Source organism: Lagenorhynchus albirostris, chromosome X (genome assembly GCF_949774975.1).
Source record: "Lagenorhynchus albirostris chromosome X, mLagAlb1.1, whole genome shotgun sequence".
NCBI lineage: Eukaryota > Metazoa > Chordata > Mammalia > Artiodactyla > Delphinidae > Lagenorhynchus > Lagenorhynchus albirostris.
This window is the reverse complement of record NC_083116.1, coordinates 116,226,008-116,253,592: the sequence shown is the minus strand read 5'-3', so window position 1 is coordinate 116,253,592 and position 27,585 is coordinate 116,226,008. Positions and strand designations below refer to the sequence as shown.

General features: G+C 42.1%; 1 protein-coding gene across 1 annotated transcript; it reads left to right on the top strand.

Annotated features, from left to right (window-relative positions):
* Positions 1 to 6,553: 6,553 nt before the first annotated feature.
* On the top strand, positions 6,554 to 26,443 carry LOC132513855 (pyruvate dehydrogenase E1 component subunit alpha, somatic form, mitochondrial). Its single transcript, XM_060138459.1, has 11 exons — positions 6,554 to 6,723; positions 16,828 to 16,887; positions 17,460 to 17,633; positions 18,423 to 18,549; positions 19,243 to 19,334; positions 20,165 to 20,257; positions 21,100 to 21,255; positions 21,513 to 21,584; positions 23,866 to 23,933; positions 25,088 to 25,196; positions 25,721 to 26,443. Exons 1-11 carry the CDS (start codon positions 6,667 to 6,669, stop codon positions 25,883 to 25,885), a joined length of 1,173 nt encoding a protein of 390 aa, XP_059994442.1. The 5' UTR covers positions 6,554 to 6,666; the 3' UTR covers positions 25,886 to 26,443.
* Positions 26,444 to 27,585: the final 1,142 nt, after the last annotated feature.

Genomic DNA, 27,585 nt, shown 5'->3' with positions numbered 1-27,585 from the left:
TTCTCAGGGTATATGCCCTAGAGTGGGATTGCTGGATCATATGGTAGCGCTAGTTTTAGTTTTTTAAGGAACCTCCGTACTGTTCTCCATAGTGGCTGCACCAATTTACATTCCCACGAACGGTGTAGCAGGGTACCCTTTTCTCCACACCCTCTCCACCATTTATTGTTTGTAGATTTTTTAATGATGGCCATTGTGACCGGTGTGAGGTGATAACCTCATTGTAGTTTTGATTTGCATTTCTCTAATAATAAGTGGTGTTGAGCATCTTTCCATGTGCCCCTTGGCCATCTGTATGTCTTCTTTGGAGAAGTGTCTATTTACATGTTCTACCCATTTATTTTTTTAAAGATTTTTTTGATGCGGACCATTTTTAAAGTCTTAATTCAGTTTGTTACAATATTGCCTCTGTTTTATGTTTTTGTTTTTTTGGCTGCAAGGCATGTGGGATCTTAGCTCCCTGACCAGGCATCAGACCCCTCACCCCCTGCATTGGAAGGCGAAGTCTTAACCACTGGACCGCCAGGGAAGTCCCCCGCCCACTTTTTGTTTGGGTTGTTTGGTTTTTTTATTTAATTTGAGGTGCATGAGCTGTTTGTATTTTGGAGATTAATCCCTTGTCAGTTGCTTCATTTGCAAATATTTTCTCCCATTCTGTGGGTTGTTTTTTCATTTTGTTTATGGTTTCCTTTGCTGTACAAAAGCTTTTAAGTTTAATTAGATCTCATTTGAGGCCTGGTGGATTTTCATGAGTGGAGAACCTGACCCAGAAAGAAGCTTTGAGCTGCAGGATGAGTTCAAAGGCCGCTGAGCACCCCGATCACACCTGCCATTGGACATCTGCCTTTGTTTAGCCGCGTTGTTCAATTAATGACCTTTGGCTAAGTACTACACTGACAGAGGTTCTTTCTGTTTATGTAGTAGCTCTTGTTGGTGGCCCTAAACAGTAGTTAACTATTGACTATAAAGATAGCAGTCACCTCTTAAACCTGCTGAGTACCCAATCAAATTCTAGTAATAGTGCTTGTTATGGGTCAGGCACTGTTGCGAGTGCTTGACAAATACGAATAAGCTTCATAACAGCCCAATGAGATGAATATTGTCATTCCGTTCTTTTTAAAGATGAGCATGTCCAGGCACTGAGAGATTAGGCAACTTGCCCCAGGTCACACAGCTAGTAAGTGGTTGAGTCAGGATTTGAGACCAGATAGATTCCAGAGTCCAGATGCTATGCTGCCTCTCCACAAGCCTATTATTAGGTTTCCAAAGGCTGCTTCCGTTTGGAAATCAGCCGCAGAAAATGACTGACAATAACTTAAGGCCACAGTAACCAGCCACGGTCTGCATGATGGGAGAACAAGGCCAGACTTAGAAGAATGTGCCCTGTGATGTAGTCTGTGGTTTAGTGAAAGCCAACCCAGGGCGACGCAACCACAGATGGAAGAAAAGGTTTGCCCTGCTCTTGTCAGGCCATGCAGAATAGATCAAAGGCAGCACCACAGTTGAACTGCAGATCTGGTGGTCCCAGCATTTCATGCTGAAATTCTCTTCACCTTGAGCACACCCACATTTCAGTAGGGAAGAGTTTAGAATCTTTTTTTTTTTTTTTTTTTTTTTACATTTCTACATTGGCTATTAGAACGAAATGATCATACCTACCATTATTCACACATCTTACCATGTTTCAGGAAACCCATGCTTCCAAGAAAACACTCTGGCGCCTCTTTTAATGAATTTCCCTTGGGGTCCTGTCATGGGTAGGTACATCTTATCTTCCATATGTACAAAATGCAAAGCTAAAGTTAAAATCCTTCTTTGGCTTCTCACTGTTCTTAGGACAAATGTCTAAATCCTCAGTGAGCCTAAAACGAGCAGGATGATCTACTGTCAATCTTGTTTCCATTTCTCAAAAGCACCTTTGACCTGGGAGTGCGCCGGGCATGCCCTCTTCCTGCCTCAGCTCAGCTGGTTACTCAGTGCAGCTCAGTTAGCAGATCACATCTGAAAGTCTTTTCCTCAGCCTTTCCCGATCACCCCCAGTCCTCCATAACACTCTTTATAATGCAAATGTGCACTATGTGTGTAATTTATCCATTCAATATCCATCCCCTTCTCCCCCAGACCCTAACTCCATGACAGCCATCATGTCCCTGTCACCTACAACTCCAGTGTCTGCTTTACAGGTGTTCAATATGTATTGTGAAATGAATGAGTGTTCATAAATGTTTGCAATTGCCTGACATAAGCAAGCCCTTCTGTAGCTTCTATGCCCTGTAGCAAATACCAAAAGGTGAAACGTGGATTTTCTTAAAACAGCTAGAGAGAATTGTTCGACATGTAATCCCTGATGTCTGGCATCTATACTGCTCTTTTTGTAAGGAGTAGAGGGAAGAGTCCAAGGAACCCCTGTTCAGGCACCACCAGGTTAAACAATTATCAGCTCATGGGCCATCTTGTTTCCGCCAGTGTGGCCACCACTGTCACTGGTTTATTTTAAAGCTACTCCCAAGCATCATATCATCTCGACTGTAAAAACTTGAGTGTGTATCTGTGACTCTTTATAAAATTACTTGAATAACATTTGCATGCCTAAACAATTCTTTAATATCATTACATCCAGTCAGTGTTGAAATTGTCCAAGCTGTCTGATAATAAACTGTTTTTTTCCAGTTGCTTTTTCTGGAATGCATCCGGGATCCACAGGTTGCATTTGGCTGATAAGTCTCTAAGTCTCCTAACATGTGACAATTCCTGCATCCACTTATTTTTTCTTTTATCTTGCCATTTAAAGACACTAGGCCATCTCTTCCGTAATACTTCTTGCCTTTTTTGATTTTACAGATTCCATCCTGTAAGCTGGTAGGAAGCCTGAAGGCTTGATGGGATTCCAGTGTGATAGGAGGCAAGAACATGCCTCAGGTGAGGAGGCACCTGAGCGTCTCTTGGGGCAGGAGCGTGGGCTGCTGGTTGACCAGATGTTCTCAATTTGATCCTACTTTATAAAGTTCCCCAATGGCTAGATCCATCATCTCCTTGAGGGTTGGAAGATGGGGATATTAAAACTCTAGGATTCCTTCTTAATTGGTGAAAACTTTTCTATAAAGAACTTTCCGGGGGTGGGGGTGGGGGTGGGGAAGGATGGGGAGAAGGGATAGTCGGGGAGTTTGGGATTGACATGCACACACTGCTGTATTTAAAATGGATAACCAGTGGACCTACTATATAGCACAGGGGACTCTGCTCAATGTTATGTGGCAGCCTGGATGGGAGGGGAGTTTGGGGGAGAATGGATACATGCATATGTATGGCCGAGTCCCTTTGCTGTGCATCTGAAACTATCACAACATTGTTAATCGGCTATACTAAACTATAAATAAACTAAAAAGTTAAAAAAAAAACTTTCCCCTATCAGCTATTGGTTTACCTTGAAATTCAGTCTGTATAGGAGAGGGAGGATAAATCCTCAATTCTTTCCCTTTACCAGTTTTCAGAGTAATTACTATTGGGTGGCTCTTTGCTTCTAGGTCTTTCCAGTGGAGAGAGTTAGGATGTATATTTTTTAAGGGGAAAATAGTCATGAGTTTATACTGTTATTTCCAATTCAAAATCAGTACCACTAAGCTTCTTTTGCTTTCATTTTATTTTTGTGTCTCTTTTGTCTCATGTTGAAAATCTTGGTTCCTAATGACGTCAACATAATTATATATTCATTTTATCGGGGTGTGTGTGTGTGTGTGTGTGTGTGGTCTCCAATAACAATGACACTGATAACTGAAAACAATTTAAGCCTTTTTTGGGCAGTTCTTTTTTGCTGGCTTTATTACTGTGTTGTTCAGGTCATTCCCTGGGGGGTTAGGTCCACAACTTCGTATATGGTTAAATTCATTTGTTGCATTTTGTCTCCATTTGTATTCCATTTTGTGTTATGGTTATGGAAAACATTTCTGTGGCTCGGAAGTCAGAAGAGCCCCTAGCCATAATCCTTCCAACAGGGAATTCCCTGGTGGTCTAGCGGTTAGGACTCTGCGCTTTCACTGCTGAGGGCCTGGATTCGATCCCTGTTCAGGGAACTAAGATTCCACAAGCCACGCAGCATGGCCAAAAAAATAAAATATAATCCTTCCCACAGCATGGAGCCTAGCACATCAAAAACACTCAAATATTCATTGACTTTTATGACCTGTATATATGATTTTTCTAAGTCATCCACTGGGGCGATGGCTCCCACCAAGAAAGCCCAAGGCATGGTAAGGACCATGGTTTGCTCTAAAGTTCAGCTTGATTGAGAGTTTTTAGGGTGCTTTGTAAAGGAAAGGTCAAAAGGCATATTTCAAGATCCCTAATCTAAATCCTCCGGCTTCACCCAGAGAAGCCGGTCATAAACTGGCCAGGCCGGAGTGCTGGAGAGAGAAGAGTCCCTCATCTCGTTTTACCCAAGCTCTGAAACCCTCCTCTCTTCTTTTCCTTCTTTTTTTTTTTTACATTATTATAGAGACTGTCAAAGTTTATTTTCCTTTAAGAAATGAAATGGATCTTTTTTTATTGAGGTATAATTGACATATTATATTAGTTATAGGTGTACAACATAATGATTCAATATTTGTAGATATTGTGAAATTATCACAATAAGTCTAGTTAACATCCATGACTATACATAATTACACATTTTTTGTCGTGATAACAACTTTTTAAGAGATCTATTCTCTTAGCAACTTTCACATATGCTCTATATTACATCCCCATGACATTTATTTTATAATGAGGAAAAAATTAATCAATAGTCAACCTAAGAAAGAAATGGAAAATTTCATTTGAGCCAACCTGAGGATTATAATCTGGGAGACAGCCTCTCAGAGAGCTCAGAACTGTTCTGAAGAGGTTAGGGGGCAGGGAGGCCAGTATGTCTGTGATTTTAGAGAAGGGGTACGTGCAATCAAACACACATCTTGGTAGAAGGTTACTGATGTTCATGAGGGAAGAGAGGTCTTAGTTAATGGTTTTAGTGCTTTTCCAAGTATGGGAAGATGCAAGAAACTGGGTTCATAAAATTTTCTCCTGAAAATATCTAACTACCTGAGGGCCAGTTCTGCCAGTTTTCCCAGAGCACAAAAATGCCTCATCTTGTTCTTCACCATGAATTCCTTTTAGGGTATATTTTAGGTCAGTGACTGCAGCGGCTCACAACTTGATTCTTGTAGAACTGGATGGTGGGCAACATTCTTTATTTTACAAACCCTTCCCTTTCGGTCTTAATTTAGACCAAGGTTTGGGAGGCATTTCATGACCAATTTGGCCCACAACACTAGGAATGCTCATTCCCAGGTAAGGCCAGGATTTCATTGATAGGACTCTCCATGTGCTGTTAGTGGATTAGGCCCTGTTGACAGTAGCCCAAAGCCTCTGGACCGCCTGTCTTACTGGTCTGTTATGGTTCAGGAAACGGTTCCCTCTTGTTGCTTCTTCCCATAGCTAGAGTTACGCTATTACCATCATTGATCTTAAGAGAACTATATATCAATATTTGGTGAATCATTTCAAGTCACTTAGTCATTGTTATTTTTATCACAGGCTCAGTCACACATCTGGTAATGCAAGAAACAATCATTTTGTAAAATAGGCAGGATATAAACAATATAGCTAGTGACATTAATAAGGTTATATGTAAGTATTTAAGCTAAGAACTTCCATTAGCTGTGGCCCCGTATCTCCCCAGGTCATGTGACCTGGTCTGTTCTGTACCCGTCGCTATCTTTAAGGGAAATGATACATTGGCATTGTACATAAAATTCACCAAAGATGTATGCACATCCAAGGTGAGTGGTGGGTCATCGTGATCCCTTACAGGATTGAGAAAGGAATGTTATCTTCAAAGGGGTTACATGGCTGGCGCTAGAAAAAGAACAATTCATGTTTATGGTTGAGCAGGTATTTCTGCCATTAGGGAGTTCAGGTTAATGCATAAATGCAGATGCACAATGCACACGAGAGGGGAGGCAGGAGGCCCAAACGGGCAGAGTAAAAACAGTTTGTTTAAATTTTTCTTGTCTTGCCTTAAAATATGAATTTTATTTCATCAAATCCTAGCTCACAGCAGATAGGGAAGACTTACAACTGTCACATGATCTCTAAAAGAAACGTTAGCGGCAGAACCATTTATAGAAACCAGGTGTTCTGTCTTTCGGCCTCCCCCAGGGATATTAATCTTCACCATCTTGTGTATTGAGCAAAGGCTTCAAAGTTGCGGCACCGGCAGGGCTGGACGCTCAGTAGGATTGGCCTTGCACGATCGTGCGTGGCTCAGCTGGGGTGCAAAATCCAAGCAGGTCCTTTTCCCGCGGGGCCTGGAGGTGTGGCCTCACTTTCCCACGCAGGCACCCTCAGGTCTCCGGCGCCTCACCTGCCGGCTGCTTGCTGACGGAAAGATCCCTCAGCCTCGCCCTCTGGCTCTGACACCCAATGGGCGGCCGCGGGCCTCAGGTGGGCGGGGCACGCCCTGGGAGCCGTTCTGGTTGGCCCGCGGCCCGGCGAGGCGCGTGACGTTTCCGTCGCGTCGTGCTGGCGTGAAGTGGTAGCGTCCGCTCCGAGAACCTGAAGGAGACTTGGAGGCACCTGGGCCGCGCTGCTTGGGCCGTTGGGAGTCGCCGCTGCCGCCACTGCCCGCACTCCATGAGGAAGATGCTCGCCGCCGTCTCCCGCGTGTTGTTGGGCGTCGCCCAGAAGCCGGTGAGGTGGCGTGAGCGACCCGGGGTGGGGCGCGAGTGGGCCCGAGGCCGGAGGACGCCAGAGGGCAGGACGAGCGGGCTGAGTGGGCCGGGCGGGCCGGGCCTTGTGGAGCCGCGGGCCTTTGTCCTGCGTCCACGTCGTGCGCTCCGCTCCTGGCCGCGAGGGGAGCGGTGGCTCGGCCCTCGGGCGCCGACTGAGGGAGGGGGAGCTTTACAAGGTCCGTGTGGAGGTCAGGCGCGGCTCCCGGTGCCGGGCTGGTCGGTGCGCTCTGGAAGGGCCCGTTCGTTTACCTCAGACAGAGAAGGGGGCTTTGGGATTCCTCGAGTCTCGAGTTGACCGCCTCTTCCCAGCCCACTCATTTTAAATCTTCCTCTTGACCGGGAACCCGGAGACAGAGTGGCTCCATTCACACTTCAGTTTCACCAGTTACTAGCCCTGTGACCTTGAGTAAGAGGTTTTTGTTTTTTCTTCAAAATCCCCGTGCTCAGTTTCCTCATCTCTAACATGGAGATGAGAGTACTTACCCCGTGGGGTTGTGTTTTTTTTTTTTTTTTAAAATGAGGATGAGAGACGGTGAGGCTTAAACGAGTGACAAATATGTAAACCTTTCCCGGTAGCGCCTGGTACATAGTAGGTGCTGCCTGTGTTGAACATTGTTATTATCATTTAGGATCTCTGTTGCCTTATTGATTCTCTGTATGGAAGTTCTGTCCATTGATGTGAGTGGGGTGTTAAAGGCTCCTACCAGTACTGTATTCCGGTCAATTTCTCCCTTTATGTCTGTTAGTATTTGTTTTACGTATTTGGGTGCTCCTATATTAGGTTCATATATGTTGACGGGTGTAAAATCATTATATAGTGTTCTTTATCTTTCTTTATGCTATTTGTTTTAAAGTCTATTTTGTCTGATATGAGTATTGCAACCCCCACTTTCTTGTCATTTCCGTTTGCATTCCCTCACTTTCAATCTTTGTGTGTCCTTTGTCCTAAAGTGGGTGTCTTGTAGGCAGCATATTTTAGGCTCTTGGTTTTTTTTTAATCCAGTCTGCCACTCTGTGTCTTTTGATTGGAGCATTACTGATATTTAAGGTAATTATTGATACGTATGTATTCATTGCCATTTTAAACCTTGTTTTCCAGTTTATTCTATGTTTTCTCTTTGTTCCTTTCTTTTTGTGGTTTGAGGATTTCCTTTTATTTTATGCTTGTGTTTTCTTTCTGGTTTTTGTGAATCTATTGTATGTTTTTGACTTGCAGTTGCCCTGTTTTTCAAGTATGTGAACCCCTTCCTGTATCTGTTTGCTTTAGACTGGTAGTCATATAGGCTCAGATGCATTCTAAAAAAACAAATGTACATTTTGTCACTCTCCTTCCCCACATCTTATGATTTTGATGTCTTTTTTTTTTTTTTTTTTGCGGTACGCGGGCCTCTCACTGCTGTGGCCTCTCCCGTTGCGGAGCACAGGCTCCGGACGCGCAGGCTCAGCGGCCATGGCTCACGGGCCCAGCCGCTCCGCGGCACGTGGGATCTTCCCGGACTGGGGCACGAACCCGCGTCCCCTGCATCGGCAGGCGGACTCTCAACCACTGCGCCACCAGGGAAGCCCTTGATGTCCTTTTGATTACATCTTCATGTTTATCCTTCTGCTGTTCCTTGTGTTTATCATCACTTTCACAAATAGGTTTTTTTGTTTTTGTTTTGATCTGTATAGTGGCTAATTTAAGTGATTTACTTTCCAATTGTGACTTCCTCCTTCCTATATCTTCTTTTCTATATAGAGAAGAACTTGGAGTATTTCTTTTAGGGTAGGTTTAGTATTGCTGAATTCTTTTAGTTTTTGCGTGTCTGAGAAATTCTTTATTTCTTCTCCTATTCTAAATGATCTTGCTGGGTAGCGTATTCTAGGTTGCAGATGTTTCCCTTTCAAGGCTTGAATATATTTTGCCACTCCCTTCTGGCCTGCAGCATTTCTGTAGAGAAATCAGCCGATAGCCTTATGGGGATTCCCTTGTAACTAACACGTTGTTTTTCACTTGCTGCCTTTAAAATCCTCTCTTTAACTTTTGCCATTTTATTATAATAAAATGTCTTGGTGTAGGTCTGTTTGGTTCATCTTGTTGGGACCCTCTGTGCTTCCTGTATCTGGATATCTGCTTCCTTCTTTAGGCTTGGGAAGTTTTCAGTCATAATTTCTTCAAGTACATTTTCAGTCCCCTTTTCTCTTTCTTCTCCTTCTGGAATCCCTATTATGCGTAGATTGGCACACTTTATATTATCCCATAGGTCTCTTATATTGCTTTCATTTTTTTTCACTTGCCTTTCTGTCTGCTGTTTTGATTGGGTAATTTCCACTATTCTACTTTCGAGGTCACTTATTCTTTCTTCTGCATTATTCATTCTGCTATTCATTGCCTTTAGCTCAGCTTTCGTCTCAGCAAATGAAGTTTCTAATTTTTCTTGGCTCCTCTTTCTAGTTTCTAGTTTCTTTTTACAGTACTCTGCATTTCTGTCGATAGCCTTTCTTAAGTCCTTCAGTATTTTCATTATCTCCTTTTTGAACTTGGTATCTACTAGACTGAAACCCTAGTTTCATTGTTTGTTCCTTCAGGGGAATTTTCTTGGTCTTTTAACTGAGAGTAGTTCCTCTGCTTCTTCATTTTGCTTATATTTTTTTTACTCTCTGAATTTAGGAGAAACAGTTTTCTACTGTAGTCTTGGAGGGCTACTTATATGCAGGTGCCTCCCTGCGTAGTTTGTGTGGGTTGAATATTTTTTTGGCATGAGGGCTGTTTTTGGTTTGGATTCTTGCCGTCTCTTTCCTCTGCGTGTGCTGGTCGTTATCCCCTTGATAGGGGATGTGCAGGTGCGTGGCCCGCGTGTGCTCCCGGGGAGGGTGGGGGCAGTGGTGGGTGCCCAGTCACGGGACCCTTGGCAGCTGCAATGGTCTGCATCCGCCTCTGGAGTCCGAGATGGCAGTGGCGGCTCGAGTCCGCCCCCCGGAGCTCGTGTAGGTGGTGCCCTGCTGCCTGAGAGTGCACGCACGGAGAAAGAAGCTCCTATGGCGGTCCCACCTCTCTCTTCGTGCACCCCCCAACAATGGCCCCTTGCCTTTCTGAAGGGCCCAAGCTTCTTCCCGTATTCCCTCAGTTATAGTGCACCACACTCCAGCCCCCTCAGGCTGTCGTCTCCACGTAGCCAACTCCAGTCCTCTCCCTGGGTCTGACCTCCGAAGCCCAAACCTCAGCACCCAGCCCTTGCCCAGCCCAGTGGAGGAGCTTCTCAAGCTGGGGAGTGCAAGGTCGTGGTACCAACCGTCTGTGTAGGTCTCTCTCCGCTTTGCTTTCCGCAGACCAGTTGCTGCACGCTCCTCCGAGGTTCCGAAGCTCCACCTCTGTCCTGGGTGATATCTCCACCAGTGAGGGGACTTCTCAGGGTGTGGAAACGTTTTCTTTTTCACAGCTCCCTCCCAGGGGCGCAGGTCCCATCCTGATTGCCTTCTCTCTTTTTTTTTCTTTTTTCTTTTGTCCTACCCAGTTATGTGGAGATTTTCTTGCCCTCTTGGGTGTCTGAGGTCTTCTGGCAGAGCTCAGTAGATGTTCTGTGAGAACCCTTCCACACGTAGATGTATTTTTGGTGTATTGATACTTGTGGGAGAAGGTGAGCTCCACGTCCTACTCCTCCACCATCTTGATCCAAATCTCCCTCACACTTCTTTTGTTTTGTTTTGTTTTATTTTTATTTATTTTAGTTGTTTATTACTTTTGGCTGCGTTGGGTCTTCGTTGCTGCGCGTGGGCTTTCTCCAGTTGCAGCGAGCGGGGGCTACTCTTCGTTGTGGTGCGTGGGCTTCTCACTGCGGTGGCTTCTCTTGTTGCGGAGCACGGGCTCTAGGCGCACGGGCTTCAGTAGTTGTGGCACACGGGCTCAGTAGTTGTGGCTCGTGGGCTCTAGAGCACAGGCTCAGTAGTTGTGGCGCATGGGCTTAGTTTCTCGTGGCATGTGGGATCTTCCCGGGCCAGGGCTCGAACCCGTGTCCCCTGCACTGGCAGGCAGATTCCTAACCACTGTACCACCGGGGAAGCCCCGAAGCTCAGGTTCTTGATGTCTCATCGCAGAAAGAATTCAGTGAGAGACAAAGTGATAGGTAAGAAGTGGATTTATTTAGAGAGAAACAGACTCCACAGAGTGTGGGCCATCTCAGAAGGTGAGAAAGGCCCCCCCCCCAACTTCTGATATGACTTTTAGCTTAACTTTCGCTTAATGTGACTCCTTTCACCCATTGTATCAGTGAATCTTACTATTTTTGAGATTCATAGTAATGAAATGGGAGAAAGTATCTAAGTAGCTTTCTGACAGTCAAAATCTTTGACCTTACCTTCTTGCTCTTTATTATGTAGAACTGTCATTGTTTCTTGTTAGGAATTTAGGATGGAGAAAGAGAATTTTTCCTTTTCTTGGTTACTGTTGCTTGACTGGTTTGGTCGTTAGTTTTCAGTCTCCAAAATGCAGTTTCTGTAGTTGTATCTGGAGATTTATTTTTCAAGACAAGATACATATATTTCTAGCCCCCCAAAACCATTTAACTGTCAAAAATAACATATCCATTTCATGATTGCCGAACATAACGTTTTGTTTGTCACCTCATACTTCTCAACTTTTCTTCTTCCCAAATTTCTCAATTTTTTTCACTTATTCTTAGATGTATTGGACTCTCTCAATCTCTAACTTAACTGAAGCATTTGTCTCTAGCAGTTCAACTTTTTTTCTCCAGCAATGTCATGGTTTTTGTTGGCTTTATTGGATAATGGTATATTGATGGGTGAAGAGATCACTAGATAATAGCTTTCTGCCTGTTGGCTTGTACACTTAGCAGATCAACCTTACCCCTTCTCACCAAGATCAAGACCATTGCTACAGGTTGGATGGTAAGGTAACACACTGTATGAACATATCAAAAGTACTTTTTGTGGGGTCTGAAGAATGCTCTTCAAGTCTGCATGAGAAGAAGTCATATTGGTTTACGTATGCGTGACGTGGCAGAATGTGGCTAAAGTAGTTTTTTAAGGATCCTGCATACTGTTCTCCATAGTGGCTGTATCAATTTACATTCCCACCAACAGTGCAAGAGAGTTCCCTTTTCTCCACACCCTCTCCAGCATTTGTTGTTTGTAGTTTTTCTGATGATGCCCATTCTAACTGGTGTGAGGTGATACCTCATTGTAGTTCTGATTTGCCTTTCTCTAATAATTAGTGAGGTTGAGCAGCTTTTCATGTGCTTCTTGGCCATGTGTATGTCTTCTTTGGAAAAATGTCTATTTAGGTCTTCTGTCCATTTTTGGGTTGGGTTGTTTGTTTCTTTAATATTGAGCTGCATGAGCTTTTTATATATTTTGGAGATTAATCCTTTGTTGATTCATTTGCAAATATTTTCTCCCATTCTGCGGGTTGTCTTTTCATCTTGTTGTGGTTTCCTTTGCTGTGCAAAAGCTTTGAAGTTTCATTAGGTCCCATTTGTTTATTTTTGTTTTTATTTCCATTACTCTAGGAGGTGGATCAAAAACGATCTTGCTGTGATTTATGTCAGAGAGTGTTCTTCCTATGTTTTCCTCTAAGAGTTTTATAGTGTCCAGTCTTAACATTTAGGTCTCTAATCCATTTTGAGTTTTTTTTTGTGTATGGTGTTAGGGAGTGTTCTGATTTCATTCTTTTACATGTAGCAGTCCAGTTTTCCCAGCACCACTTATCGAAGAGACTATCTTTTCTCCATTGTATATCCTTGCCTCCTTTGTCGTAGATGAGTTGACCATAGGTGTGTGGGTTTATCTCTGGGCTTTCTATCTTGTTCCATTGATCTCTGTTTCTGTTTTTGTGCCAGTACCATATTGTCTTGATTACTGGAGCTTTGTAGTATAGTCTGAAGTCAGGGAGTCTGATTCCGCCAGCTCCGTTTTTTTCCCTCAAGACTGCTTTGGCTATTTGGGGTCTTTAGTGTCTCCATACAAATTTTAAGATTTTTTGTTCTAGCTCTTAAAAAATGCCATTGGTAATTTGATAGGGATTGCATTGAATCTGTAGATTGCTTTGGGTAGTATAGTCATTTTCACAATATTGATTCTTCCAGTCCAAGAACATGGTATATATCTCTCCATCTGTTGGTGTCATTTTTAATTTCTTTCATCAGTGTCTTATAATTTTCTGCATACAGGTCTTTTGTCTGCCTAGGTAGGTTTATTCTTAGGTATTTTCGTCCTTTTGTTGCAGTGGTAAATGGGAGTGTTTCCTTAATTTCTCTTTCATATTTTTCATCATTAGTGTATAGGAATGCAAGAGATTGCTGTGCATTAATTTTGTATCCTGCTACTTTACCAGATTCATTGATTAGCTCTAGTAGTTTTCTGGTAGCATGTTTAGGATTCTCTATGTATAGTATCATGTCATCTGCAGACAGTGACAGTTTTACTTCTTCTTTTCCAATTTGTATTTGTTTTCTTTCTTTTTCTTTTCTGATTGCTGTGGCTAGGACTTCCAAAACTATGTTGAATAATGGTGGTGAGAGTGGACATCCTTGTCTTGTTCCTGATCTTAGAGGAAATGCTTTCAGTTTTTCACCACTGAGAATGATGTTTGCTGTGGGTTTGTCATATATGGCCTTTATTATGTTGAGGTAGGTTCCCTCTATGCCTACTTTCTGGAGAGTTTTTTTTGTTGTTGTTGTTGCTGTGTATGATCCTTTTAATGTGTTGTTGGATCCTATTTGCTAGTATTTTGTTGAGGATCTTTGCATCTATATTCATCAGTGATATTGGTCAGTAATTTTCTTTTTTTGTAGTATCCCTGTCTGGTTTTGGTATCAGGGTGATGGTGGCCTCATAGAATGAGTTTGGGAGTGTTCCTTCCTCGGCAATGTTTTCGAAGAGTTTGAGAAGGATGGGTGTTAGCTCTTCTCTGAATGTTTGATAGAATTCACCTGTAAAGCCATCTGGTCCTGGACTTTTGTTTGTTGGCAGATTTTTAATCACAGTTTCAATTTCATTACTTGTGATTGGTCTGTTCATATTTTCTATTCCTTCCTGGTTCAGTCTTGGAAGGTTATACCTTTCTAAGAATTTGTCCATTTCTTCCAGGTTGTCCATTTTATTGGCATAGAGTTGCTTGTAGTAGTCTCTTAGGATGCTTTGTATTTCTGCAGTGTCTGTTGTAACTTCTCGTTTTTCATTTCTAATTTTATTGATTTGAGTCCTCTCCCTCTTTTTCTTGATGAGTCTGGCTAATGGTTTATCAGTGTTGTTTATCTTCTCAAAGAACCAGCTTTTAGTTTTATTGATCTTTGCAATTGTTTTCTTTGTTTCTATTTTATTTATTTCTGCTCTGATCTTTATGATTTCTTTCCTTCTGCTAACTTTGGGTTTTGTTTGTTCCTCTTTCTCTAGTTCCTATAGGTGTACGGTTAGATTGTTTATTTGAGATTTTTTCTTGTTTCTTGAGGTAGGCTTGTATAGCTATAAACTTCCCTTTTAGAAATGCTTTTGCTGCATCCCATAGGTTTTGGATCACCGTGTTTTTCATTGTCATTTGTCTCTAGGTATTTTTTGATTTCCTGTTTGATTTCTTCAGTGATCTCTTGGTTTTTTAGTAACGTCTTGTTTAGCCTCCATGTGTTTGTGTTTTTTACGTTTTTTTCCCTGGAATTCATTTCTAGTCTCATAGTGTTGTGGTCAGAAAAGATGCTTGATATGATTTCAGTTTTCTTAAATCTGCTGAGGCTGGACTTGTGACCCAAGATGTGATCTATCCTGGAGAATGTTCCGTGCGCACTTGAGAAGAAAGTGTAATCTGCTATTTTTGGATGAAATGTCCTATAAATATCAATTAAATCTATCTGGTGTATTGTGTCATTTAAAGCTTCTGTTTACTTATTTATTCTCATTTTGGATGATCTGTCCATTGGTGTGAGGTGTTAAAGTCCCCCACTGTTGTGTTCCTGTCGATTTCCTCTTTTATAGCTGTTAGCAGTTGCCTTATGTATTGAGGTGCTCCTATGTTGGGTGCATGTATATTTATAATTGTTATATATTTTTCTTGGATTGATCCCTTGATCATTATGTAGTGTCCTTCCTTGTCTCTTGTAATATTATTTTAAAGTCTATTTTGTCTGATATGAGAATTGCTACTCCAGCTTTCTTTTGGTTTCCATTTGCATGGAATATCTTTTTCCATCCTGTCACTTTCAGTCTGTATGTGTCCCTAGGTGTGAAGTGAGTCTCTTGTAGCCAGCATATATATGGGTCTTGTTTTTGTATCCATTCAGCAAGCCTGTGTCTCTTGGTGGGAGCATTTAATCCATTCACGTTTAAGGTAATTATCGATATGTATGTTCCTATGACCATTTTCTTAATTGTTTTGGGTTTGTTTTTGTAGGTCCTTTTCTTCCCGTGTGTTTCCCACTTAGAGAAGTTCCTTTAGCATGTGTTGTAGAGCTTGTTTGGTGGTGCTGAATTCTCTTAGCTTTTGCTTGTCTGTAAAGCTTGTGATTTCTCCACCGAATCTGAATGAGATCCTTGCCGGGTAGAGTAATCTTGGTTGTAGGTTCTTCCCTTTCATCACTTTAAATATGTCATTGCACTCCTTCTGGCTTGTAGAGCTTCTGCTGAGAAATCAGCTGTTAACCTTATGGGAGTTCCCTTGTATGTTATTTGTTGTTTTTCCCTTGCTGCTTTCAGTAATTTTTCTTTGTCTTTAATTTTTGCCAATTTGATTACTATGTGTCTCGGCGTGTTTCTCCTTGGGTTTATCCTGTATGGGACTCTCTGCGATTCCTGGACTTGGGTGGCTATTTCCTTTCCCATGTTAGGGAAGTTTTCAACTATAATCTCTTCAAATATTTTCTCTGGTTCTTTCTCTCTCTTCTCCTTCTGGGACCCTTATAATGTGAATGTTGTCATGTTTCATGTTGTCCCAGAGGTCTCTTAGGCTGTCTTCATTTCTTTTCGTTCTTTTTTCTTTAGTCTGTTCCGCAGCCGTGAATTCCACCATTCTGTCTTCCAGGTCACTTATCCGTTCTTCTGCCTCAGTTATTCTGCTATTGATTCTTTCTAGTGTTGTCTTCATTTCAGTTATTGTATTGTTTATCTCTGTTTGTTTGTTCTGTAATACTTCTAGGTCTTTGTTAAACATTTCTTGCATCTTCTCTATGTTCGCCTGCATTCTTTTCCCGAGGTCCTGGATCATCTTCACTATCATTATTCTGAATTCTTTTTCTGGAAGGTTGCCTATCTCCACTTCATGTAGTTGTTTTTCTGGGGTTTTATGTTGTTTCTTCATCTGGTATATAGCCCTCTGCCTTTTCATCTTGTCTATCTTTCTGTGGATGTGGTTTTTGTTCCACAGGCTGCAGGATTGTAGTTGTTCTTGCTTCTGCTGTCTGCCCTCTCGAGAAGCATTTATTATTTCAAAAAAAAAAAAAAAAAAAAGGAAGGGAGTTGTAGAGAACATCTTCCTTCTGGTGCTCTTCGAATCATAAAACATCCCTCAAATCTTTTGTTTTTTTTAAGTCAGGGAATGCTAAGTATCTTTTCTTTTGTCTTGTACATTTCTCACTAAGGTGTCTATCTCATGCTTTGTGTAGTTTAAAATATTTTTCTTATAGTACCGTTTCATAGAGAAGTGATTTGCCTGAAATAGGAGTTGAATCATAGTTTTATTTGAAGAACTATTCTGAAAGTAAAGCATTAGCTTGCTCAACGTATGTGGTTATGACTAAGAATAGCATAAACATGCCCCACAGATTATCTGGTCTCTTCGATTTGGCCATTAACTTCATTACATTTTCACTGTAATTTCTTTGAAAACAAAGTGACTATATAGACGGGTTTCTGCAGTTTGCCTTTAGATGGGGGTACCATCATGTTTCTTTGGCCAAAGCATGGATTCCTTTTGGAGGACAAGATCCCAACACAGTGAACAGAATGGAAGATAAGCCCATGAATGTGTTAGGGCTCTTAGAGTTCTAGGACTGCATCCTGATAACTGATTAATAAGAATAATAACTCAAAAATAACCGACAATAAAAAGCACTGATATACTTGTATATTTTGATCTTTCAAGGCAAGCAGAGTGCTGGTGGCATCCCGTAATTTTGCAAATGATGCTACATTTGAAATTAAGGTAAGAGGTGTTTTGCTTCGTGTTAAATTTTTTTCCACAGGTACACTTTGATATATAGTTTTACCTCTGCAGTACAGCATTTTGATATTCATGTTTTTCACCATTTTATTCCAAATGTTCTAGAATCGAAGATTCAGAGAAGTTAGCAAAAATTAGAATTTACTCCCTTTATGTAGCAGGTTTTTGGTAGTTTGGAGCAGGAGAGCAAGCTAAAAAGATTGAAGACCTACTCTAAGACTTGAAATGTGGTTTGGTAACATGTTTGAATAAGAAGATTCTTAGAATGCTTGTTTGAAAGTTTGTCTTTCAACCTGTAACTCAGTTGACTTCTAGGGGTTTTCAGTGAAAGTCATCTTAGAAAGACTTCCTTTCTCCAAAACGCCATCTCATTGCACAGTCAGTTTTATGAAGGAATCAGAAGCAATATGCAGCATTTCTGATGTGCTCGCCTGCTGGTTTTGAAGTTCAGTATTTGCTGGTTTTCGATTTAAATATTTCGAGTTAGATCTTAGAGTGGGTTGGCAGTGTTTACATTGTAGTGACTGAGAGATAACTGTCTGATTCCATTTCAGAAATGTGATCTTCACCGGCTGGAAGAGGGCCCTCCTGTCACTACGGTGCTCACCAGGGAGGATGGGCTCAAATACTACAGGATGATGCAGACTGTTCGTCGAATGGAGTTAAAAGCAGATCAGCTATATAAACAGAAAATTATTCGTGGTTTCTGTCACTTGTGTGATGGTCAGGTGGGTGGTAGTTTTGTAGTAAAACTGTGTTACTTAGGAATTGAAGTATGGTGTGTGTTTATCGGCTTTTACCCTGCTTTATCTGTCTGAAGGAATTGAGGCTGGTATTTTAGAATAAACATGAGAATGCTGAGACCTGCTAGGAAGCTTATGCTAAAGAATTGACTCATGTATCATATTGCTGACTTCCTGTGCCTTTATAGCATTATGATCACCTGTACTGAGTATACTTTTGGGGGAAGGGTTTTTGTTTTGTTTTTTGTTTTGTAGGTTTAGGCCAAGGTTTGTGAAATCAAATGCCTACCAGGGACCAGTTAGGTAGAATACATGAGTGAAGGCTGCCAGCTGTATGAAGTATCGAGAAAGGTGACAGGGACTAGTGGTGAAGTGGAACAGACGGGGCCCACCCGCAGGGGTAGTCATAACTGGCTGGTAGTCCAGCCAGTTGGTGCCATGTGGAAATACGGGGCTAATGCTTCCTGTTGCTGATGTCTTCGAGAGAAGACGTCTCTATTTTCATGTGAAATTCCCCAATATTTTAATGTTCACATTTGATTCAGGATTTTTTCACATCACCATACAGGCTTAAAAGAAACGTATCTGTGCATTGCCAGTTTATGGCTCTGGCTTGGGCCTTACCCTCTACTCTGTTTCTGGTGTAAAGTAGAGGTACTTGCTGTTATTAATGAAGAGTTCTCCTGGGCCAAATATTTCATAATAGTGTAGGAAACCTTTTAACTAGAAATGGTGTACTGTACTGACTCATTGCCACTTCTTCCTTGAATGCAGGAAGCTTGTTGTGTGGGCCTGGAGGCCGGCATAAACCCCACAGACCATCTGATCACAGCATATCGGGCTCACGGCTTTACGTTTACTCGTGGGCTTTCTGTCCGAGCAATTCTCGCAGAGCTTACAGGTTTGCTATTAATTTACAAAAAGGGGAAATTAAGTTTTCAGATCTCCTATTAAGATGCTAACCGTTTATAAGTTAACATTGAAACCTTTTTGAGGGTTAAAAAAAAAAAGCTGAAACCAAAAAAACCTCTCCCTTTTGGTGCTCTGGTACCTCTATTGTGCTTTTGAGTAAACTGACCATTTTTTGAGGTTGTCTGGCCTCTCAGGTAAAGGTCAGCTCTATAAAATCAGAATAGTGTTTATCACTCAAGCATGCCAATAGAAATCTAGCAAAGAAAGTAAATTGAGTATAAGTATTTCATTGGGTAGAAATTCATTGGGTAGAATCTTCTCAACAGTCCCTTTGTCCCCCTTGACTCTTATGCGAGTGTAGGAGAAATCAGATGTTTGTCACTGGCCAAAAAAAAAAAAAAAGTCTAGGGGACCACACTAACATCTGAAGAAAACTCAGTGATTAGAGAGCTGAAAAAGTTGGAAAGGTCAAGGACATGGGACTGGTCTGACCTTCATTATAAAAGGGCCAGGAGACAAGGAGGACTTGTCTAGGTATTTGCATAGAGGGACAGGTGCTTATGTAGTTGAATCGGTTTCTGAGTTCTAATGGTTGAGCCTCTACGTAAATACTCAGGGTGTGTTTTTGTTTGTTTTATATATTTGGTTTTGATGTGTCATGTTTGTGTGGTGCCACTTCTAGGACGAAGAGGAGGTTGTGCTAAAGGAAAAGGAGGATCGATGCATATGTACGCCAAGAACTTCTACGGGGGCAATGGCATCGTGGGAGCTCAGGTAGTTGAGGACTAGCATTGTATGATTTTCTGGATTTGGCCCTGGCCCACATCTGTGCAATATTCTGTACCCCAGACAACTTCCCTCTGAAGTACTTCAGTACTTGGGGGGCACGGTGTGCTTTAAATGACCTCTTGCTTCATACCCTATCATTTAATAAATAGATTTGTACAGTGATTTAAAATGTTTCCTTTTAGGTACTTGTTATGTTTTATAAGTAAGCAAGAGCCACTAGCAGTAGAACTATACCTTTGCCGTTTAATTGATATTTAATTGCTTTGTCACATCCTCTTGGCCACACCTCTCTCCCTGCTGTAGACAGTGCTGGCACTGGTACCAGACCAGGAGAAGCAGGTGGTCAGGGTCTTAAGGGCCTAGTTTGAATCTAAAGCCAGCTTCTGTGGTTATGCCGTCCTCCTTGTTCTCATCAGTTAGTAAATAATGGACAAGGAACAGCAGAAGATCGTATCTAGATTGTTCGGTTTACTTTCTAATATATTAAGGTTCTAGCATCTGGGTTTTTTGGTTTGTTTTTGGTATTTTTTTTAATCCTTGGTTTCTTTTTCTTTTTTTGGCTTTTCAGGATTAGCAGTTGAATCTCTGAATGCATAAATGTTATTGCTAAATGGTTGACATAGAATACGATAGTAGTTATTCGTGTTACTTTGCTAGTTTGTTTATAATATTGGGGGTAGGGTAAGCAGAGACAGGGTTGGGGTAGGGACAGTGTCATTTCTATCTCACATTCTGGTCAGGAGTTAACATTCAGAGCATTAACTTCTTCCCTCACGGATTTCTGTGGTTCCTTTCTTGGTTGTCCTTAATATTAGGTGCCCCTGGGAGCTGGGATTGCTCTGGCCTGTAAGTATAACGGAAAAGATGAAATCTGTTTGACTTTGTATGGTGATGGCGCTGCTAATCAGGTGAGTATGTGTCTCTTAACATTGCAATAATGATTACAGTGTTATGTCCAAAGTGTTGAATATTCATAGTTCAGTTTGTGGTGAAGTAGTATATTGCTTACTAGTTGAAATGGCCATTTATCTGGCAAGCTAAAATTTGGTTTTGTGGCCACATTAGAGATTTACATCCTGGCATTGTTTCACAAGCGCTTTACATAGGTGTACTCCTAAGAGTACGCTCACCTTTGCTCTACCTCAGTGCTCCACAGACTCTGTGGGGAAGGACTGATTTACATTTTAATCCTTGGCAAACCAGTTCTTAAACCAGTACCGTAATGTACAGACTCATTCCCCTGAATGCCAAGGTGCTGTCAGACTCCTCTCCTAGTTCCTGAGCCCTGACTCTTCTTGCTCTTCTGTCGTGGTCTGAGTAATCACCGGTCCGTGGCTGACACCCTGCCAGGCCCTGCTCTGGATGCCGATTCTCAGACACCGGTTCACTCTGGTCATCCAGAGGGTCTCATAGAATTTATAATGAAGCACACAACTAGGCAGCCGTAGTACATTCTTACATGTCCATCTTTTCCCGTTGTATTCTCCGCTGCTGCCTTGGCCCTACAGAAGCAAGTAGTAGTACTTGGTTTGTCACTTCCTTAGCGGCAAAAGAGGTGATGGGTTTGCTGCGCTGTGCCCCGCTCCCCCCCAAGCGCACACGCTCCTTTGCTTCAGAAGCTTAGTTGTGGGTGAGGCGTTTCATCCTATGGAAGCTTTCTCTGCTGGGTAGAGCAGCTGCTGTTGTGGATGATAAAGTCTAGAGAAAAACAGCAAAATGAAACCACTTGAACTTTTATACATACTTCCAGGGTCAGATATTCGAAGCTTACAATATGGCGGCTTTGTGGAAATTGCCTTGTATTTTCATCTGTGAGAATAACCGCTATGGGATGGGAACATCTGTGGAGAGAGCAGCAGCCAGCACTGATTACTACAAGAGAGGCGACTTCATTCCTGGGCTGAGGGTAAGGACACCTGTTGTAGAGCTGGAGCTACACCCTCAGGGCCTGCGGGGCCCAGGCACTCTGTCAAGTGCCCTTGAAGATCTCAGAGAGATCAAAGAGTTCTGTTTTCTTAGTGGATGAACAGGTCATGTAAGATGAAAATGGTTTTAGGCAGTTGGATTTATGCTCTGCCCCTTTCCTTTTTATTTTTAAAATGTTATTGAAGTATAGTTGATTTACAATGTTGTGTTTATTTAATCTTTCCCATTTATTAATAGGTAGATGGAATGGATATCCTGTGTGTCCGGGAGGCCACAAGGTTTGCAGCTGCCTATTGTAGAGCTGGAAAGGTAAGATTTTTCTTGTAGGCCTCTAGGCTAGAGATTTCTAATGACATTTATCTGTCTTAAAGTTAAAAGAATGCCCCCTGTGTCTATTGTAGCAATGTAGGAGTAGCTGCTAATTGAGGTGTAAAAGATAGAAGCTGGGTCCAGTTAAGCGAATCGGGTCCCTTCATATAAATAACATGGTCTTGATAGCTCACGTCTTGGGAAACATTCCATGTTTGCCCCATTTGGGGTAAATCTTGCCTTGCAGTGCTCCCTCAGCATTCTGCCTCTGTCTTCATTGTGACAATCTGTTTTGCCTTTTGGTTTGGTTAATTATGTGCTTCTAACTCTTCCACCCCCCCCGCCATCAATCATAAGCCCCTTGAGTGAACAGACTGGGGACTCCTGCAGTGCCCTGCACAGAACTTTGCTTATGTAAAATAGGCATCCATAAGTTTGTCTTTTGTAAATCAAATAATACGTTTAAATTATGTAGTCTTAGTCTTGCTGTTTCAGTCCTGAGAATCTTGACCCTTCCAGTTATAGCAGTGGAGGGAGAAGGGACCAGTGAGATTGGCCTAAAAAGAGGCTTACATGCCATCTGAGCTGGTAGAAAGATGTTCTTCTCCCTAAATCAGTGTTTCACAGCCCAGAAAGCAGGCCCCTGAGGTTTACCCTTCAGTGACTTCCCTCACGTATGTGTTTGGGCAGTAGTGCAAATAAGATTGGGCTGACAGTGATGAAAATGGAAGAGAGGGTGAAGAGGGGAGGGAGCTGTAGAACGGTTGAACAAGAAAAAAATGAGATGACTGAGATGGCAGGTTGGTGGCAGTGGGCTCACTGGTCTATATCAGGACTCTGAGACTAGGGGTCCACGCCCTGGGTGGTGGGTATCATCATCCCCCCCTCTCCCAGTTCCTGAAAGAATATGTGGCATCCAACAGTATGTGGAAACAGGATCAGTAGTTTGTAGTGTGTTGACTTTCTCAGCCTGACCAAAGCCTGATCTTGGAATTAGGGGAGGGTCTGGAAAAACCCCTGTATCACCATCCCCTTAGCCTAACCAGCCGTGCTTCCAAATGGCTACGGGATGATTAACAATCAATAGGTGACAGTTATTGAGAGATGATAGGTCAGGCAATGTGCTAAGCACTTAGGTATTACCTTTTTTAATCGGCGCACCTCTGAGCTGGGTTAATTACTGTTTTGTAGATGAAGAAACTGAGGTATGTAGCTACTATAGAGTACAGCCAGAACTGGAACCCAAGCACTTGGATTCCATCCCCCGCCCTCTTTTAACTACTACACCAAACTGCCCAAGGATCCTAGATCCACCCCATCCCCTCTGTTCAAAGTTGTTTTCTAAAAGGGGGCTGGTGTAGCATGAGCAAGCTACCTCGTGGTAGCCGGGCTCTCCCAGTCGCAGGATCAGCACCTGCCAACTTTGTTACACAGTAGCTAGATCTCTGTGAAGTAGGATTGGTTGCTGTCCCCTACGAAACACTGCATGAAGTGGGTGTGACGTAGAAAGTCACCTATCCAGCCTCTCTTCATGTGTGCTGGGAAGTGGAGAAGGACGAGAGGACTAGAGGTTTGCTTTTCATCTTACGTTGTTAAGGTTTATGTTAGTGTTTTTCTCTAGCCTTGATCAGAATGCTTATAGATGATTTCCCCTGTGACTGGGGGGAGGGGGGTGGGCAGAAAGACTAGCATATTAACCGTGAAGATAAATGCCATCCCCGCTTTCTGATAGGCTTTTCTTAATTAAATCTATGCTGTGCTTAAAGAATTATATATCAAATGCAATATATCTATTTCTGGTGAAATAGAACCCATTGACATTACATAAAGAATTGTCTGCCTTTTTGATTCAAAATATGCTGCGGGGGGGTGGCTTTTATTAATAAGTTCCTGTTAAAAATAAGGAGGATGGGGCTTCCCTGGTGGCACAGTGGTTGAGAGTCCACCTGCCGGTGCAGGGGACGCAGGTTCGTGTCCCGGTCTGGGAGGATCCCACGTGCTGCGGAGCAGCTGGGCCTGTGAGCCATGGCCGCTGAGCCTGTGCTCTGCAACGGGATGAGGCCACAGCAGTGAGAGGCCTGAGTACCGCAAAAAAAAAAAAAAAAAAAAAAATAAGGAGAATGAAACATGCAATAAATAGGTAATAGAAATGAGAAGAGATAATCAGTCAACTAAGAAGAAATTCTTAACTCAGATCTGATGAAGGTATTTGATCCTGAGAGGACGTACATTTGAGGCTGTGGCCATTGTTTCACCTTACCTCCACTGGGTTCTGTTTTAGGGGCCCATACTGATGGAGCTGCAGACTTACCGTTACCATGGGCACAGCATGAGTGATCCTGGAGTCAGGTATGGTCATGGGAAAACTGAGTGTGGTGTCCGAAGTGGATGGGCTTTGAATGGTGCTACTTAGATGAAAAAGCAAAGCATTTCAGTGTGTGTTTGCTTTTGAAGCCAGACACCAGTAGTTGGCTTCATGCATTGATTTAGTAGTTAGTCTGAGCCTGAAAGCCGTGCCTTCCAATAAATTGGTTCCAATATAGAAAGCATTCTGAAAATTCCTCTAGTGTGTACATGCTAGTTAGCATGAGCACCAATAAGAAAACAATTGCAGAGAGGAATTGTTGCATAAAACAGGACTGATGGTAGAGTAGGATACTTGGGGGCATTTACCTTTTGTAGGCATTACCCCAGATTCTCATGGCATATTCCTCTTCTGGCTGGAATGGAGCAAGACCAAGTAGCACGTGGGATATTCCATATGTTGAAATAAATCAGTCAAAAAAAAAAGGAGTTTTGTCACCTAGCAACTCTGGCATGTAATGCTGCAGTCCCGGAGTGTGGCATAATTAAGAGTAGATTTAGTCAAAGTAAGCCGTAATAAGTCTTTGAGTATAGAATGAAGGCCTAAGGGAAAATGTTATGAAGAGCAGCTTACATGGAAGAAAGCACTTGGTGTAATTCTGTTCTTAAAAAAATGGTAGAGCCTTTCTTTGCTTTTAGTATTATTTCAAGTGCTGTAGGACAAGGGTCAGTTGTACAATCAAGAATCGGAAAACCTCCTCTCCAAGTTCTTGCCAGCCACACTGCTCTGTGGTCTTAAGGGAGAAAAGGCAAGGCACATTTTTTTTGTGCTTAGCCTTCTGCTGCCTCAAAGGTTATAGCTATCACCACAGAAAACCATCTCCCCTGCCTCCACCACTACCTTCACGCCCGACCTCTAGATCAAGTAGCAAATAGAAACTTGGCGCCTGTTGTCAGAATGCCAGAGAAGCCAGGTGAATTGCCATTGTAGAGTTTTCTATAAAGACAGAGCAGCTCTTCCTTACAGAATATTAGGATGAGTTCTTGTATTTTGAAAGTATATAATTCTGCCCTTCTTACGGTGACGTGAGTACTGATGTGCTCCTTCGTCTCAGAAACAGACTGCTGTGTTTCCCAGACTGTCTCTGCTGTGCCGGCACTGTTCTTATCTACTTGTAACTCTGTTTCCCTCCCTCTAGTTACCGTACACGAGAAGAAATTCAGGAAGTTAGAAGTAAGAGTGACCCTATCATGCTTCTCAAGGATAGGATGGTGAACAGCAATCTGGCCAGTGTTGAAGAACTAAAGGTACAGTGACTCTTGATGGTTTAAAAGTAAGTCTGCCTTTGAAGGTTGGCTCTCCTTTTTGAGCAGTTTTTCTCTACACAAGAAGCTGCCACTCGGTAAACTAGGTAAGTAAGTGGGAAAGTACATATTGTATTCGGTTGGCCAAAAATTTTCCGAGCCATGTTGTGGGAAAACCCCGATGTTGTGGGAAAACCCCGAAGAACTTTTTGGCCAACGCAATATTTTTCACAGGACATTAACCTCCTCCACCATCAGTTCTTCTTTCCTAAAAATATACTGTAGATTTTTAATTCATAAATGTTCCCTCGCCAGGGTATATGTCTTAATGTTGGTATCTGTCCTCCAGAATCCCCCTTCGTGGATCGTTGTGTCATGGTTAACCTAACATTTTCAATAATAATAGGTATACTGCCAGTACTAGTAGAGAGTTAACAACTAGCAAGAGGTTCCCAGTAGAACAAGTTGGTACCTAAGCTGCTGTCTATTCAAAACATCTCTTGAACTGTAATCTGATTGATTTTTAGGAAATTGATGTTGACGTGAGAAAAGAAATTGAGGATGCTGCCCAGTTTGCTACAGCTGACCCTGAACCACCTTTGGAAGAACTCGGCTATCACATCTACTGCAGCGATCCGCCTTTTGAAGTCCGGGGTGCAAACCAGTGGATCAAGTTTAAGTCCATCAGTTAATGCGAGATGGTACACCTTCAGTTGGGTATTCAGCAGCAACTGTAAGGAATGCTTTGGGTTCTCAACTTTGTTAAGGAGGAAAAAACCCACAGAAAGAAAGTGTAGATTTAGATAGCTAGATAGATAGATAGTGTAATTGCATGTGGTTTGTACAGTGTTGCATTAAAAGATACAACGTCTTTTAATGTTATATCTTAAGGATAGTATGGATCTTATTATAAAGGTTATTTTAGTTATATAGGTCTAAAATAGGTAATAAGAGTTTGCTTAACCCTCCTTCAAATTACTTCTTTAAAATAGTTCTATTTGGTTTAGTTGTATACTCGTTTAACAAATACTTTTTTAGTTACTAAAAGGAGAAACAATTCCTTATATGCCTGTCCAACTCTGCCACCTTTCTGTGGGGCGATCATTGTCCTGTCCCTCCCAGTGCCCAGCAGCTTACCTGGTGTACCCTAACGTGCACACACGCCCCCATTTGTGTGCATGTCGGTGCTGAAGCCTGTTCACACTGAACCATCATTTCTCCTTAATAAAACACAGTATTTATTATAACCAGGCAGGGGTGGAAGGACAATTCGATTTTTAAATAAGACTACTTCATTTTAAAGGCCAAATAAGTTAGTTTTCTCCATTTATACATTAAGTATAAATATGAAGCTATTTTCTTAATAGTTTTCTATTTACAGTCATATCAAACATTAAATACAAGGCATTAAATACAAGGCATATTCTTATCAATTTTATCTTTTTTGAATTTTAAGTGCAATTCCAGTTAATAGTAATGTATGGAATGTGTGATCTAAAACAGTGATTCCCAGCCTTTTTGTTATTTTAAACACCTGTTGTTTCACCTTTCCAGCAGATATTTTTCCATTGAAGTAAATTAAAATTCATTTTTAAGGATTCCCTAATACTCTGGGATGTCAAGACCAGGTTTTACAATCACTGTTTTCACAATACATACAAGTTCTACTCACCTTGAAAACATGTTGATAAATAAAAGGTTAAAATTTTTTCCATAATTCTTTAAAACTTCAAGTTCTTAAATTGTTCATTGAACAAGCGGTGTTTTCCTTGCGTAAGTGCAGCAGAATTCGTGTGTATGTTGTCAGCTCTTTGCTCCCTGTGTCCCCTGGCTTAGCTGATTGATTAAGCCTCATCTTGGGTTGCCGGGGCCCCCTGAGCCTGTCTTCTGTACTGGGAGACTGCAGTCCAGAGCCTGCAGAGGAGACCACCACTACGAAACAAACAGGAGTCTTCTTTAGAGAGTCGTAAGAGAAGACAACTTCAAAGCAACACAGCAGAATACTTCTTTAGGAGCCCTTATGGCAAAAGCTATAGTATATCCTTCCAGACTTGTCTAGATTTGTTGTCTAGTCTTAAAAATGCAGTCCCTAACTTGAAAACTTACTTAACTAAAACAGGAATATGTTCTCTTCACACATGGAGGTGACACTTGTGCCTTAGCAGGAGTGGGACATGGCCTGAGAGGTACTGTACAGGAGTGCTGCTGCATCTGTGCAGAGCAGACTATTTAAGATGACGTGGGGATGAGAAGGCAGGGTGCAAGTTAAAGAAAGAAGGGTTTGGGTGTAGTAGCCCACTAGCATCTCATGTCTCGCTTCACTCCACTCCCAGCCAGGCCTGTCTCTTGACTTTTTCTACTGGGCCTTTAGCTTCTGCCCCCTCTCAGCTTT

Coding starts and splice junctions, on each gene's coding strand:
- LOC132513855 (XM_060138459.1), top strand. CDS start 6,667: ATGAGGAAGATGCTCGCCGCCGTCTCCCGCGTGTTGTTGGGCGTCGCC. Junction 16,888..17,459: donor ATGCTACATTTGAAATTAAG/GTAAGAGGTGTT, acceptor ATTCCATTTCAG/AAATGTGATCTTCACCGGCT. Junction 20,258..21,099: donor GTGATGGCGCTGCTAATCAG/GTGAGTATGTGT, acceptor ACATACTTCCAG/GGTCAGATATTCGAAGCTTA.